Below are 12,719 nucleotides of genomic sequence, written 5' to 3'. Positions count from 1 at the left end.
TCTACTATAATTCGGTTTAAAAATCCATATATAACTTCAGTCTAAGGCATGTCAAACAACATGTCTCCATGTTTGACTGTCACTAATTTTTGAAAGGTCTGGATTACAATTTTGATATAAAATTTAGAGAAACCTTGAATATATTTATTCACAGAGTTAATTCAGGATTCTCTACATTCCTTATTTAGTCACCCATAAATTTATCAACTTTTCAGCTTTCAAGATGAAATGAAGTCTGGAAGTAAGTAAATACAGAGAAGGCACTGAAGTCTGAAAGTAAATAAACACAGAGAGTCAAAATAATGCTGCAAGGGAGATTTTTGTTGGGAAGACACTCTTTTTGTGTGTGCATGCATGTCTCCGTGTTGGCATATGTGTATGTGTGAATAAACACAAAACACGCATTTGTGCATGCATAAAATGTCCAGATGGGAAAAATAACATAAACTATTGAATTAAATTACTTTTTATCTAAATGATGTAGTGAAGGATTTAAAATACCCCCACTCTTGAATAATCAAAAAACTGATCCATATTAAGGCCTCTACATTTGCCATCTAAGACTGTACTCAGCAACATTAGTTATCATTTATTAGGCATGCTTATGGCTAAAAGGATTAACATTAATGAATGGTATGTTGAAGGAAAGCTTGAGTGGCCTACCGATATAAGGTCAGTTACACTAAGAACTGAAAGATGAGAAGCTTTAAGCCCTGGTTGCAACTGTATTGGTCTACCTAAATTGTCGTAACTTTTTTTGTCTACCTAAATTTGTCGTATTTTCCTCACAGGTACTGGGAAGCTTAAGTTAGCTGTCTCTCAGAAAGGATCTGAGATGCTAAAAGAACAAGGTGCTATTCTTTTTACATTGATTACAAAATTAACACCTATACTAGAAGGGAACAATTTAAACGATCAACAAAAGGGAGTCGGTTTTGAAATAGAGCAAGACCACCATTTTTCCACCAGTGGAAAAACTGAGAAATAGGAGGTACTAAAGGATGTATTGTCAAGAGTGGTAAAGGAAGACAGATTACAATTAACCAAGATGGAATATGGCCAAGACAGAGGCCCAGCAAGCTCAAGTGGTCACAGCCACCGAGTACCACTCCACTCCCACAGGAGCCCCAGCCCAGGCAGATTTTTGTCAGGGCCAAATGACCGGCACAGCTTCCTCTTAGCAGTTGCTGTCTCTCAGTCTAAGTACTGGTTTAGATCCACACTGCTTTACACAAGAGATCTGGTGAGATTGGAAGGTTACTGCTGCAAGCCATTTTGAAGTGCTTATCAGGAAAATGCAAAATTAATAAATGCATATAGCTTGGGGGGAGTGGGGCTGTTAATAGAGCCACTGCCAACTGATAACGGAGATACGAAGACTGTAAACCAAGTAACAGAAGAATTGTTCTGAAGCCAAAGGAAAGCATTTCTAAGAATGAGAGAGGGAATCCACCATAGTGACCGTTAAAGTGAATACTAGAAAAATGTGTCTCAACAACCAGATCTAAATTTTGGAAAGGAACCAGGCCTTTGCGTAAACAACTTAACTAAGATGAACTGGCCATACGCTTCAAGGTACTAACCCGTAATGGTCACCGAAGAGGGAATAAATGACTGATGAATATTCTTTATCCCATAATACCTAATTCTCTGCAAAATGATTTTCATACTTGAAATCAATATGGTGAGGTCACTCCATGTCCTTTAATTGGCTATTGATCTTTATAAATACAACATTTGTGCTACACACCGAGTATTGCAGAGTAGCTACTGAAAGGACACCTAGTGGTAAGCAAATGAGTATGTCTAGAAACCTCTGGGACTGTTAAAGGTGTGTAATTACAATTATCAAGGGAATTGCTCAACTGTTATGGGTTGAATCTGCAATGTCATATATGAACTTATGTGCCAAATAGCACTATTCATGGTTTTTAAAAAAATGGCAAACAGCATTCTTACCAGCACTTTTTAAAAACATGGAATTTAAGCTTAACTTCCTTAAAACTCACAGAACAGTCTCTTAAATGAAAGATGCACATGCCTGTGTGTCATAGATCGCAATTTTGAATGTCTTGAAGCTCCACTGCATCAATTTTAGGAATATTGGAGAGCTGAACAGAACTCATTACAGATATGTTTTGCTCGATATTCAAGACAAATTTCAGCTTGCTCATCATCAATCCTTGGGTCCTCCACTGTGCCACTCTAAAATATCCTAAGCAATTCCTTCCCTTCTTGTCTTTCTCTCCTACGAAGACAAACAGCCGAAGCATATAAATTGTACACATTTGAGCTAATTTCACTCTTTTTTTTTTTTTGTCCATCCAACTTTGTAGTCACTTCTTGCCTGTGTTTATTCCAAACCCCTTAATATGTACTAATGCCCTTGTGACCAGGAGATGCCCACAACAGAAAGCTGTGTTCCAGATGGAGTCATGCTGGTCTCATGCAGAGAGGGATTATAACCTTCCTGTGTAGTGACATGCTGCCTCTGGGCAAACAGACCAAAATCCACACTTGGCTTTCTTGTTTATGTCAACATATCGTATTACAAGCATAGAACAATTTGCTGACCACTGTCCCTCTTCGATTATTGTTTTTATGTTCTCTTTTCCAGGTTTCTCTCTTCTATTGAACATCAGTTCCTCTGGATTAATTTTCCATGAGTGAATTAGTACGGATTTGCTAGGTCAGTTTCTCCAGATACGTTTTTTTTTTATCCAATTTTATAACATCTCTGTTTGCCACTGGTCTGTTCTCTGTCCTCACAGTGGTTATAACAGCTCACAACTTAGTACCATCCTTTGATTTACAAAGCCACAAACAAGCCATTTCTGCTCTTCTGTCCTCTTTCATCACAACAAAGATCGAAATACTGGGATGGATATTTTTATTTTGTTTTTTTTAGGTGACTTCTTACCAAAGTTTCTGTCTTATTCCTCCACAACTACAAGGAAGTAGATCGTGACGTGCCATGAAGCTGAGGCTGCAGCTCCTGCTCTTACCCAAACATTAGCACCCATTCCTCACCCAAATCTGTTTCCACAGCTCACCTCTCCTCCACTCCACCCTTCTGAAGCTCCAGCCTGCTCTCTTGTCTTGAAATGGCGTGTAGTTTCCTTCCTTTACTATAAACAATGCTTTCTGTAACCTTAGTTTCATGATGTAAACATTTAAAAATAAGAATGAAGGGAACACAGACTATGTGTTCAATTAGGTAATTTGGGGATTAAATTAAATGAAATCTCTCAAAACATGGAACATTTCAGAGGAATGAAGTCTGGCTTTACTTGTTTTCCTTTTATCCCATCCCCTTAAAAAAGGGAGACAATGAATCTTAGAAACTCTGGCAGAAGAGTAGTAAAGGCAGCTGAAGACGGCTTATTGCTTGTGAATCCAAGAGAAACCAAGAAAGTAAAGCTCAGAGGAAGGAGCCGTAACACTCAGGTATGTGTTCAAAGGGAAAGAGAGGCACTCTGTAAACCGCAGGATGCTGGAGGCTGGGCAACCAGCTGCCACAGTTGACATGGGAGGCTCCTGCTATCAGTAACATCACCATCTGTAATCTGATGTCAGCTTGTAAAATGCCCTACGGTTTGCCAAAGCCTCTTCTGGCATGTGTTTTATATATGTTAAAATAGATTTTAAAAAGCAAGAAACCAACCAACAGGTATCATTCTTCAGTCAAAACAAACAAAGAAAAAAATGGGGCTCCCTTGTACGCACTGTGCATTATAAGGAATAGTAACAGGAAGGAGCGGTAAAGAGCAGTAAAAGAAAAATAATGTCCCTAAAAAAATCTCTGCAGTCCACCTATAAGTTTTGGTCAATTATACTCCTTCAAATAGGCTTTTTTTTTTTTTTGCTTTTTTTTTTTTAAACAACTGTAGAGAGGATTTTCATTGTTAAATCCCTAATCCGGATTTTGCTCTTGTGAACTCTTCAACAACAGAAGAAACTAAGACTGTCTGCAAATTTAGAATAATTCTTATTATGTACATCTGAACATGCACATTTGGCTTTCATTGTGCAGTGTGCCAGACAGCTACAAAACCAAAGCGCAGCCTACTACAGCTTCAGTCAGCACTTTAAACTTAGATGTCACTTATCCTGAAAGAAAGTGATCTTTCTGGCCTTTCAAGCAAGCCCATTTCCTCTTGGCATACAGCAAACACAGGTAGGAAGGTAGTTGCTTGACTTTCACATCGTATTTAAACAGGCACTGCAAACAGGCACGATAATAGCTTCAAAAAGGGAGTTCAAAGTATCTACAGGTATTACATCTGCCCCAAGCCTCTTTGCCAGTTTAGGGATTTTACAGTCATGTTTTCCCGTTTCCTAAAGCCTGCTGAGGAAGGGTGGGGGTTATCCCGTTATTTGGTGAAAAACACACAAACGGCATAGGAGGAAATGCACAAAATTTCCAACACAACATCCCATGCACAAAATAAGTTCAATAGTAGATCTTTTTTTCCCTCCTTTATCGGAATAATGCTACTTGTTAATTTTACTCAGGATTAGTTCAAAGCAGCAATAAATTAGAGGGAGACTTTTAATGGGATATTGATATCTTAAAGGGACCTACCTTGAAAGAAACTTTTGACTCGGAGATAGCTGACACTGAGGCGCAAGACGGACAGTTTGTCCAGCTTCGATATGATGTCAGGTGGAAACGGCAGGAGGCTGGCCAGATGGTCCAGTTCCGCATTCAGACGGTCCCTGTGTCTCTTCGAAGGATTCGATTTTTCATTCCCGATTGCAGGCCTTCTGTGGTGGAGAACACATTTTCGATTACCTGTTTTACCTCCAGATAGCACACCTGGAGACTGAGACGTTGTCTGCAATTAGTTGATAACTGGCATATTTAACCTAGCTTCTGTGAAAACCTTTGAAGTTTTTATCCCCTGCCAAAAAGAGATTTACCATTCTGCATTTGCCATTGTGCAAAGACATGGACATTGGCCTCTCTTTTCACATCTGCCCAGTGAAAAACAGATGAAGAACTGATACCACTTACTCAGGACCCTCTCACCTTAGGGGAATGGGCACTATCTTCATGTTTTAGTGAATACCAGGAAAAATGATTTCTTATCTATGATGTTGTACAAATGAGGGTCAGAACAGCAGAGGAAAATTACCATGACTAATGCATGAACCCATTCAATAATCACTGTATTCATTCAAAGCATCTTGGTGCCCTCCATCTAATGACTCAAAGTTAACCTGTGGGTCAGGAGATAATTTAGAAAAGAGCCTGTCTTTAGACATGATTTTAAAAAGTACGGGAAGCAAGGTGAAAAGATGTTCTTTCCTCAAGCTCAAAAATCCTGTGAACATTCTCACATTTACCTTTCTACGTCATTAATAACAAAGATAAGAATTTGGTTTCTCTCTTAAGCACATTTGTATTCCTCCCAAAACATAAAAACTAATGTTACTTGGATTTCTAAGCCAAGCACTCCTAGCCCATCCCCATTTCATGTCCCTCTCATGCAGTGAACAGGACCAGATGTCTCAGAAAAGCTATTGTGAAAATGCATTAAGATGAAATACATCACAAATGAGGAAGCTCAGTTTTGGGGTGTCTGCTGATATTCTTCTCACAGAGCATGTAAGATGCTGTTTTCACAAGGGAGAAAAGGAAAAACTGGTGCACTTGCACACAGTCATGGAAACCTGATTTCCAGCATGACAGCGAGGAATGGTCAGTGCTGAAGCACAGATTTGTCAATTAAGCAAGAAGACCTGAGAGGTAAGTTTGAGAAGGTGATTATCTCCAGCAGACATCCATTGCTGGATCCAGCAGTAGTCAATGCGTTACCCAGGAATGAGCCACAGGCCACTGGAGCCATAAACTACGCGGATCCATGATCTCAGAGGGAGCCCAGTGCTATAGCTGAGCTAGCATCGCCCAGGGGACTTAGTGCTGTGCCTGCTGGTCCTCCACTCGCTCTCGTAATGCCCGCGTTCAAGTTCTTACTGTAGCACATCGCCACTTTCCTCCTGAAGCACCTTCTCCAGAATAAGAGACATTGAGAGAAAAATCAAGGAGAAAAAGATGGAAAAACACTGAAGAATGGGAAATGGTAGGTAAGGAAAAGACAGGTGTGCTAACAGTTTCCACTTTCACCTAACTGAAGGCGAGAATCATAATCTTGCGTAGCTTAGCTGGTGCTCCAGTGAAGAATCAGAGTAAAACTAATTATTTGTAGCACTTTACTACTGCATTTCCACGGTCCACACATTTACTATATTTTTCAATCATAATTTAATATTTTGAGCATTAGTATTTCACAAGGTGGTTAAAGGGTTAAATTGCAACATTTGCGTGTTCCCCTCTTATAGGTGCAATCTTAATTTATCATTGTAACTGTGATTAAAAAAAAAATAGTGTTGTGTTTAGGAATTAGTAAAAAAAAAAATCAATGTCTTGTGCACGTGATAGCTGACTTTGCTGCTAATTGAAAACCTCTTAAACCAAATCAGGTATGAAAAATTCATTGCTACTTTTGCGAGCCTTCAGTTCATTGTAACAGGATAACACTGATGGACAGAATGAATGAAAAAATGTTTGAGGTAACTGTCAGTGAAAACATTTAATTCCTGCTTTTTCAAATTCAAAATTACCACAACTGGTATGTGGCCCTTCGATAACACAATGAGTTGCTTTCAAAGACATGGGGGAGATTTTGTGGATTGGGATGAATAAGATACTTTCCTCTATTGGAGAGAGCAATTATACAACAAATAATGCAATCAACAAAGAAGGAATACTCTTTTTTTACTTTTCCAGAGTTAGTGTCCATATTGGGCACTAATTTTTTGGAGTACACCCTGAAGCTCAGCCATCCTCATGACACCAAAAGGATGTCTGACCTGTGGAGAGTAGTAATTTTGTGGGACTATAGCCTATAGTTCAGTAGAAACTAAAGAACATAAGCTTTTACTAATTGCTTTTTGTATCTGACAACCCAGCTGAAGCAAGGAAGCAATTTAAGATGGAAAAAATTAATTCCAATAAGGAAAATTAGACTAGTGAGTTCAAGGGGTAAAAATTGTCAAGACTAACATGGAATAGAAATAGAAATTGTTCAAGCCTATTTACCATGTAAAATAGTGACTGCTCTATGCCAGCGAGGTATGGTTTGAGGCAATTATATGGACTGCATTTGTACTGAGCGTAAGGAATAGTCTTCTGGAGATTGCAAGGAATGGTGTAAAAAGACTAAGGAGAAAGTTCAGGACAGAGTCTTCCTGAAAACTCAAGGAAATGATTTAGTGAGGGAGTGAATCCAAACAGGGGTTTGATGTAAATGGCAATTGGGTGCCAAGTGGATGCGATTTAAAACAATGCAAGTGTCATGGAAAGGCTAGGGTAGCTATCCACAAACAGAAAAGGGCAGGCAGGGAAATTCTTCAGTGGGCTGTTTTGAGGTAAATGGAAATTCTAGCCCTTATTTTGAGCTGTAAGTAGATGGTGCTTGTTTTGTTTGCGTTAAACCAGGGATTCTCAAACTGCGTAAGTCAGGTCTAAACAGAGACATAGCACGCACTCTTTTACTCTGCTTTTCATACAACACTACTACAATGAAGTAGCAAATGTAATTAAAACAATAAAGCTGGCATTTCCCTCTTTGCATTGTTAAACCATTCAAATTCTGCTCTGCAGTAACAAGTACTTGTACCTGTACAAGACCCATATCACCAGTCCCTGTTTGGTAGGAACTGAGTGTGGGAGCTGGTGCAGAGAACATTTTCTGTTCAGTGGTACGTAAGGCATTGAGCCGTTTGCGCTTTCATGATTCAGTGTGCCCATGACACGCAGGCCACCACTACTGCAAACCAGTTTGGTGAGCTTGCAGAGGAATTTCCTGCAGCTACAGCTCTGTCTGATGTTCGCTACCTTCTGAGGGAGCCCTACCCTGTAACGAAAAGTTCACTCTGAGTAAGTTTTCGAAGGATGATGAAGTGTTAAACCAGCAGGTGATCTAAACTGAGAAAAATCTAATCATTTACTATGACTGCAAGCTTTCAGTAAGAAGGGGAAGGGAAGAGAGACCATGAGATGCAACAGATAGGCTAAGTGCAAAGTAACAGCAAGATGATTATCATGAACCTGCTGACCAGCACCCACAACCACTGAGCTGTGCTTGGGCACTGCATGGGTATCCTGGCAGAGATGAGGTCCAGGGCCAGCTGTATATGTGCAGATGTTCACCATCTCCTAGGAGCAAAAAGGACCACCTGAGAGAAAGCTGTGTGAAGGAAAGGGGGCCCTTTGCCACCTTCTACCTCTTCTGGGTTTTCACAGTAAGGAAAGGCGAAAGCAGAATTAATGGTCAAGAAGACATGACACTGGCAGAGCAGATGAGAGGTGGGATAGTGTGATACCAAGTAAGAGGAGGGGCTATGCCACAGAGGGCCTTAAAATGAGAACTAGGAAGCAGGAGAGAGCTGCACCTCCTGAGGTCTCTGTTTACCCTGGCACTGGTACCGTCCTGGCTGAAGCGGGCAGTTTGGAGCAGTTATAGATACACGCAGAGCTAAGGCAGCTGTAGCTTGCCTTTAAAGAGCTGTAAAACATTACAAGAAATGTTTTGTGAGGGGAGAGAGTTTTACAAGATGCCAGGGTTTGAGACGAAGAAGTGGCTGAAGCTCTCAAATGGTAACTGTCCTGAAGTGTTGCCTTAGCATTTCTAGTGTAAGTATTAATTTCAGCACAGTGATTTTAGTTTGAGGTTAAAAACAAGATCTCTTTAGTTTTCACATGCTTGAATTACCAGTAAAATGTTAGGTTTCCACAGGAAACAAACACTTGGTAGAAAATATTTCCTTTAGTCAAAACTCCAGTTCTCTGGCTGCAAAGCATATCTGATGGAAATTTTTCAATCAGTTCAAGCTCCAGGTGTTTGAACTGGTTCCATAAAAGCCAAAATTCTTTAGTGTAGACCACATTTAATGGGGCTTGTTTGGAAGCTTTCTGGGGCAAAAGGACAACAGCTAGAGTTTTTTATTTATTTGCATGTATAAAAGTAGAACTTAAACCCAATGTATTGTGTGAAGAATGGCAACCTAATGAAGATAGTCTCTCCTAGTTCTGTGTAGAGAAGACGACTGAAACATATTAGGTCTTCCTAGTAAAACAAGTTTTCCCACACATTCTTCCACAGTCTTGTGGGTCTCTGCATTCTCTTGTAGAGCTTCTTCATACATTTTCATCACTATTCTGTAAAACTACCTCAGAATAGAATTTCTGTGCCTGAAAAACCACGGAAGTAGTGAGCAATATCATTCTGTGACATCCTGAATTAAGAGCCAGCTGCAGGATCATCACCTGGCTTGACAGCCTGGTCACAAAAAGCTGATGGAGAGGCAGAGAGTTGGCCTCCTGGGATACACTGAGTATGGGTAGACATGAACGTCCCAGTTGTTCTGCAAAGGGGAAAACTGCTCCTCTGTCTTTTGAATCCTGGCCTTCAAAAGGACTAATCCATTAATCCCTACAGAAATCCAAGTATCCTGCTCAGACTGGCACCTGAGCTCACTTATTCCTTTGTCAAGAGAAAGTTAAATTTCTAGAGGCTATTAGTGGAAAAAAGAGAGGAATCATTATTAGGACTGGCCAAAGAATTCCCATCAACTTTTTTTCCTGTGAAAAATTAGTTTTTCAACTGAACAAATACCTCTGCCAGAACAGGTGGCAACATCTACCATGGTTCATTATCAGAATGACAGGGGGAAAAGTAGAACAAGGCCATGGGGGAAAATGTGCTATGCTATCAAACAAGAGAAAAAAAGCTGTAACAAAAATGGTATGACATGGATCAAAATCATGGTTAAATATACTGTTCAATTAATAGGCTATGTCTACCCTTCTAAATTCAAGATAAATTATTTGAGGCAACATAACAGTAAGGATACCTCAGAGTCCTGAAATGTCAGTAAGGTCTATAGGTCTGAAGGACAGAGACCGTGAAAGGAGCTCTGTCAGCCCGTCGGTCTTGGGCATTCAGAGCCTCTTTAACTCCTAATCAGAGTTAGGAAGTCCCTGAGTGAGGGAATGAGCACAGGAAAGGCTTACCAGAGACCAAGCCCCCAAACAGATAAGGTTTGAGGAAGAGACCAATGTTGCTAGGAACTGAGACATCATCCTCAGCAAGTGATAAGTAACCAACCACAGGAAAAAGAAAAAATAAATAGAAAATCCCGTCTCCATTGCGGGAGCTCAATAGTCTAATAATTCAAAGCATGTGATTCCCTTTGTTTTAATCAAAACCAAGTTTCTTGATCAAAATTGTATATGTCCTGGCTGGATAAGCTCATGCTCAGGTACCTGTACTGCAATCTCATAGCAAAGCTATTTTCAAGGTAGCGTTACTTACAATGGCTCCCAAGGTGAAAACTTGCTTCCATCAAAGTAAGTGAGAATTTGCTTCTGATTTTGTTGAAGCCAGAACTTCAAAAAGGCTAACGAGGACATTTCCGTCCTTTGTTAGCCGGTAGTTTTCTTAACCATTGCGTTTATCTAGAAGTCATCTTTGAGAGAAGTTCTTCTAGCTAGCATATACGGTCCAGACATGAAGCTTAATGTTTCTCAAAGCAACGGCAACTCTCCCTCCTTTCTCACAAAAGTTACGATCCATAAACAGTTCTGCACAGAGGTAATTTCATGTATTGGAGTGGTTCCATACCTCATGCAGTTATAAAGTTAAATATCCACATCCATACTTGAACAGTAGTGCAGAAATGTTACATACATTTTGGATTTAACACTCAGGTTTTCCAGGAAGAATCGTTTTCTTACGTTCATTATCTTTGTTTATTGTCACCTATGATATATTTTACACTAAAAGAAATATTTTTTTAAGTGGGAACAAGTGGTTCATGTGCAAATCCTCTCCAAAATCCAAACAAAATCAACAGATTTCACTCAAACATTCACAGAAACTCCTCTTTGACTTTAGACCAATATATACAATTTTAAGCCAAGTGGGTTATTTTTAGAAGTTCTGAACAACTGAAAATAGGGAAATCTATTTTAGTTACCTTCTCATCCTTAAATTGTCTGTGAAGGCCACCAGTGCTAGTTCATAATTTTAACACAGTAAAAATGTGTGTTTCATAACCATGTAATCAAGTGTAACACAGAAGACGTGGGATGATTATATTAAAAAGCTTCATTTCACAGCATGGTTTATGGCATCTGGAAATCATTTTACATTTGAGTGATAGCAACCTTTTTTCCCTCTCATTTCAAGCATCTTGTAGTAACAACTTCCCATTGTTTTTTTTCTTTTTCTGTTTTGCCTTCACACATGCAATTCCTCTTTCCCTTTTCTCTCCTAATGAAAGTGATCCCATAGTACATGGTCTGGTCTTTATGCAAAAGTGAGTCACCAGTCTGCTTTTTCAGTTGACTGAACTGACCCACTTTTCGGGCTCGCACAGGTTGGACCTAGCGATGCCCCAAGCGAGGCTAAGCCCAGGAAGGGGGAAGGGGGGAGCGCAATGCCAGCGCACTGGTGCCACTCGACACACAGCTTCTCAAGAGCCTCCTTCAACAGGCGGCGGGGAACTCAGAAGCGCGGAGGTGGCAGCCACCCCTCCGGCCCATCGCCCAGCTGACATTTAGTCCACCAGTATCTTCTGCCTACGAAAAAGTGCCGTCCCCCTCCGCTCCTCACGGCAGGTGCTCTGCGGTACACACCACAGCCACCACTGGCCTCCTCCTGGGACACCGAGTGATGGGTAGGGACGGTTTGACCCATGCTCGGCATCCTTTCTGCAGCCACTCTTACCCGTGAAGAGCCAGCCTCCCGACCAGGGGTTCCTCGCGGCAGAGGAAGAGATTAGGTCTCTCCTGCGTCAGCGGGCCGTGGGAGGAAGGGACTCCTTCTTCCACCTCATTTCTAGCACATACATTCGGAGGGAGATGCCTCCTGATGAATATGATACTTAACTGTTTCTGAATGGGTTTCCTCCTTTTCCTCCCAGCATATAGGCATTCCCCCGGAGGAATCATTGTTTTGATGCTGAAAAACAAAAGGGATAGGTTTCTTAGTTTAGAGGTTTCTGTGTTTCATGCCGCTGTACAAAATGACAGCACCGAGAAAGTTCAGCTGAGGAAAATGTTTATTCCTTGAGTGTGGCATTCAACAACACTAAAAAGCACAGTGGCATTAGTTAAGATAGAAGCTTAAGGCTTATTCCAATTTCCTACCTTAATATTATTAGAATATTGATGTTTATATTCCATTTTCATTTTTTCAAATTAAGCATACTACACATGGTATAAAAATGGGTATAAAATACATCCTGTTTACTCGATATCCAAAATTAATTTTTTTTCCTTCTAGGCTCATTTTTAAATTCAGCTAAACAAATAAGAATGAATAATACTACCCATCATCTTCCGCAGGGAGGATTTCACAGCTTTTCAAATACACAAGAATATTGTCTTCCCTTACTGGCACTGTGATAAGTAGGATGCAATTATTCAAATCAGCATTTTTCCAGGTCCTCACATCCTCATTTTTAAAGACTGAAAGTATATCTGTTGGCACTTAAGAAGTGACACGCAGTATTGTGGTTAGCACTGGGACCCATCGCAGTGCTGATTGAGGCGACAATTTTCTGACAAAACAACCTTATTATTGCTCTGTTTGAGCATGTTAGCCTTGGAGACATTGCAAGCTCTGAAACAAGTCTTTGCATTCAGT

At 40.3% G+C, this 12,719-nt stretch overlaps 1 protein-coding gene across 1 annotated transcript in view; it reads right to left on the bottom strand.

The window, feature by feature from the left end:
- AHRR (aryl hydrocarbon receptor repressor) overlaps positions 1–12,028 on the bottom strand; it is a 68,020-nt gene extending 55,992 nt beyond the window's left edge. Inside the window, exons 1-2 of the mRNA XM_075140683.1 lie at positions 11,961–12,028; positions 4,586–4,767 (exon numbers count right to left, since the gene is read on the bottom strand). Coding sequence (XP_074996784.1) covers positions 4,586–4,767; positions 11,961–12,022 — 244 coding nt within the window. The 5' untranslated portion in view covers positions 12,023–12,028. The remainder of the gene's footprint in view (positions 1–4,585; positions 4,768–11,960) is intronic.
- Between the last annotated feature and the right edge of the window lie 691 nt (positions 12,029–12,719).

Source organism: Calonectris borealis, chromosome 2 (genome assembly GCF_964195595.1).
Source record: "Calonectris borealis chromosome 2, bCalBor7.hap1.2, whole genome shotgun sequence".
NCBI lineage: Eukaryota > Metazoa > Chordata > Aves > Procellariiformes > Procellariidae > Calonectris > Calonectris borealis.
The sequence above is the reverse complement of the archived record's forward strand: the minus strand, read 5'-3'. Positions and strand labels throughout refer to the sequence as shown.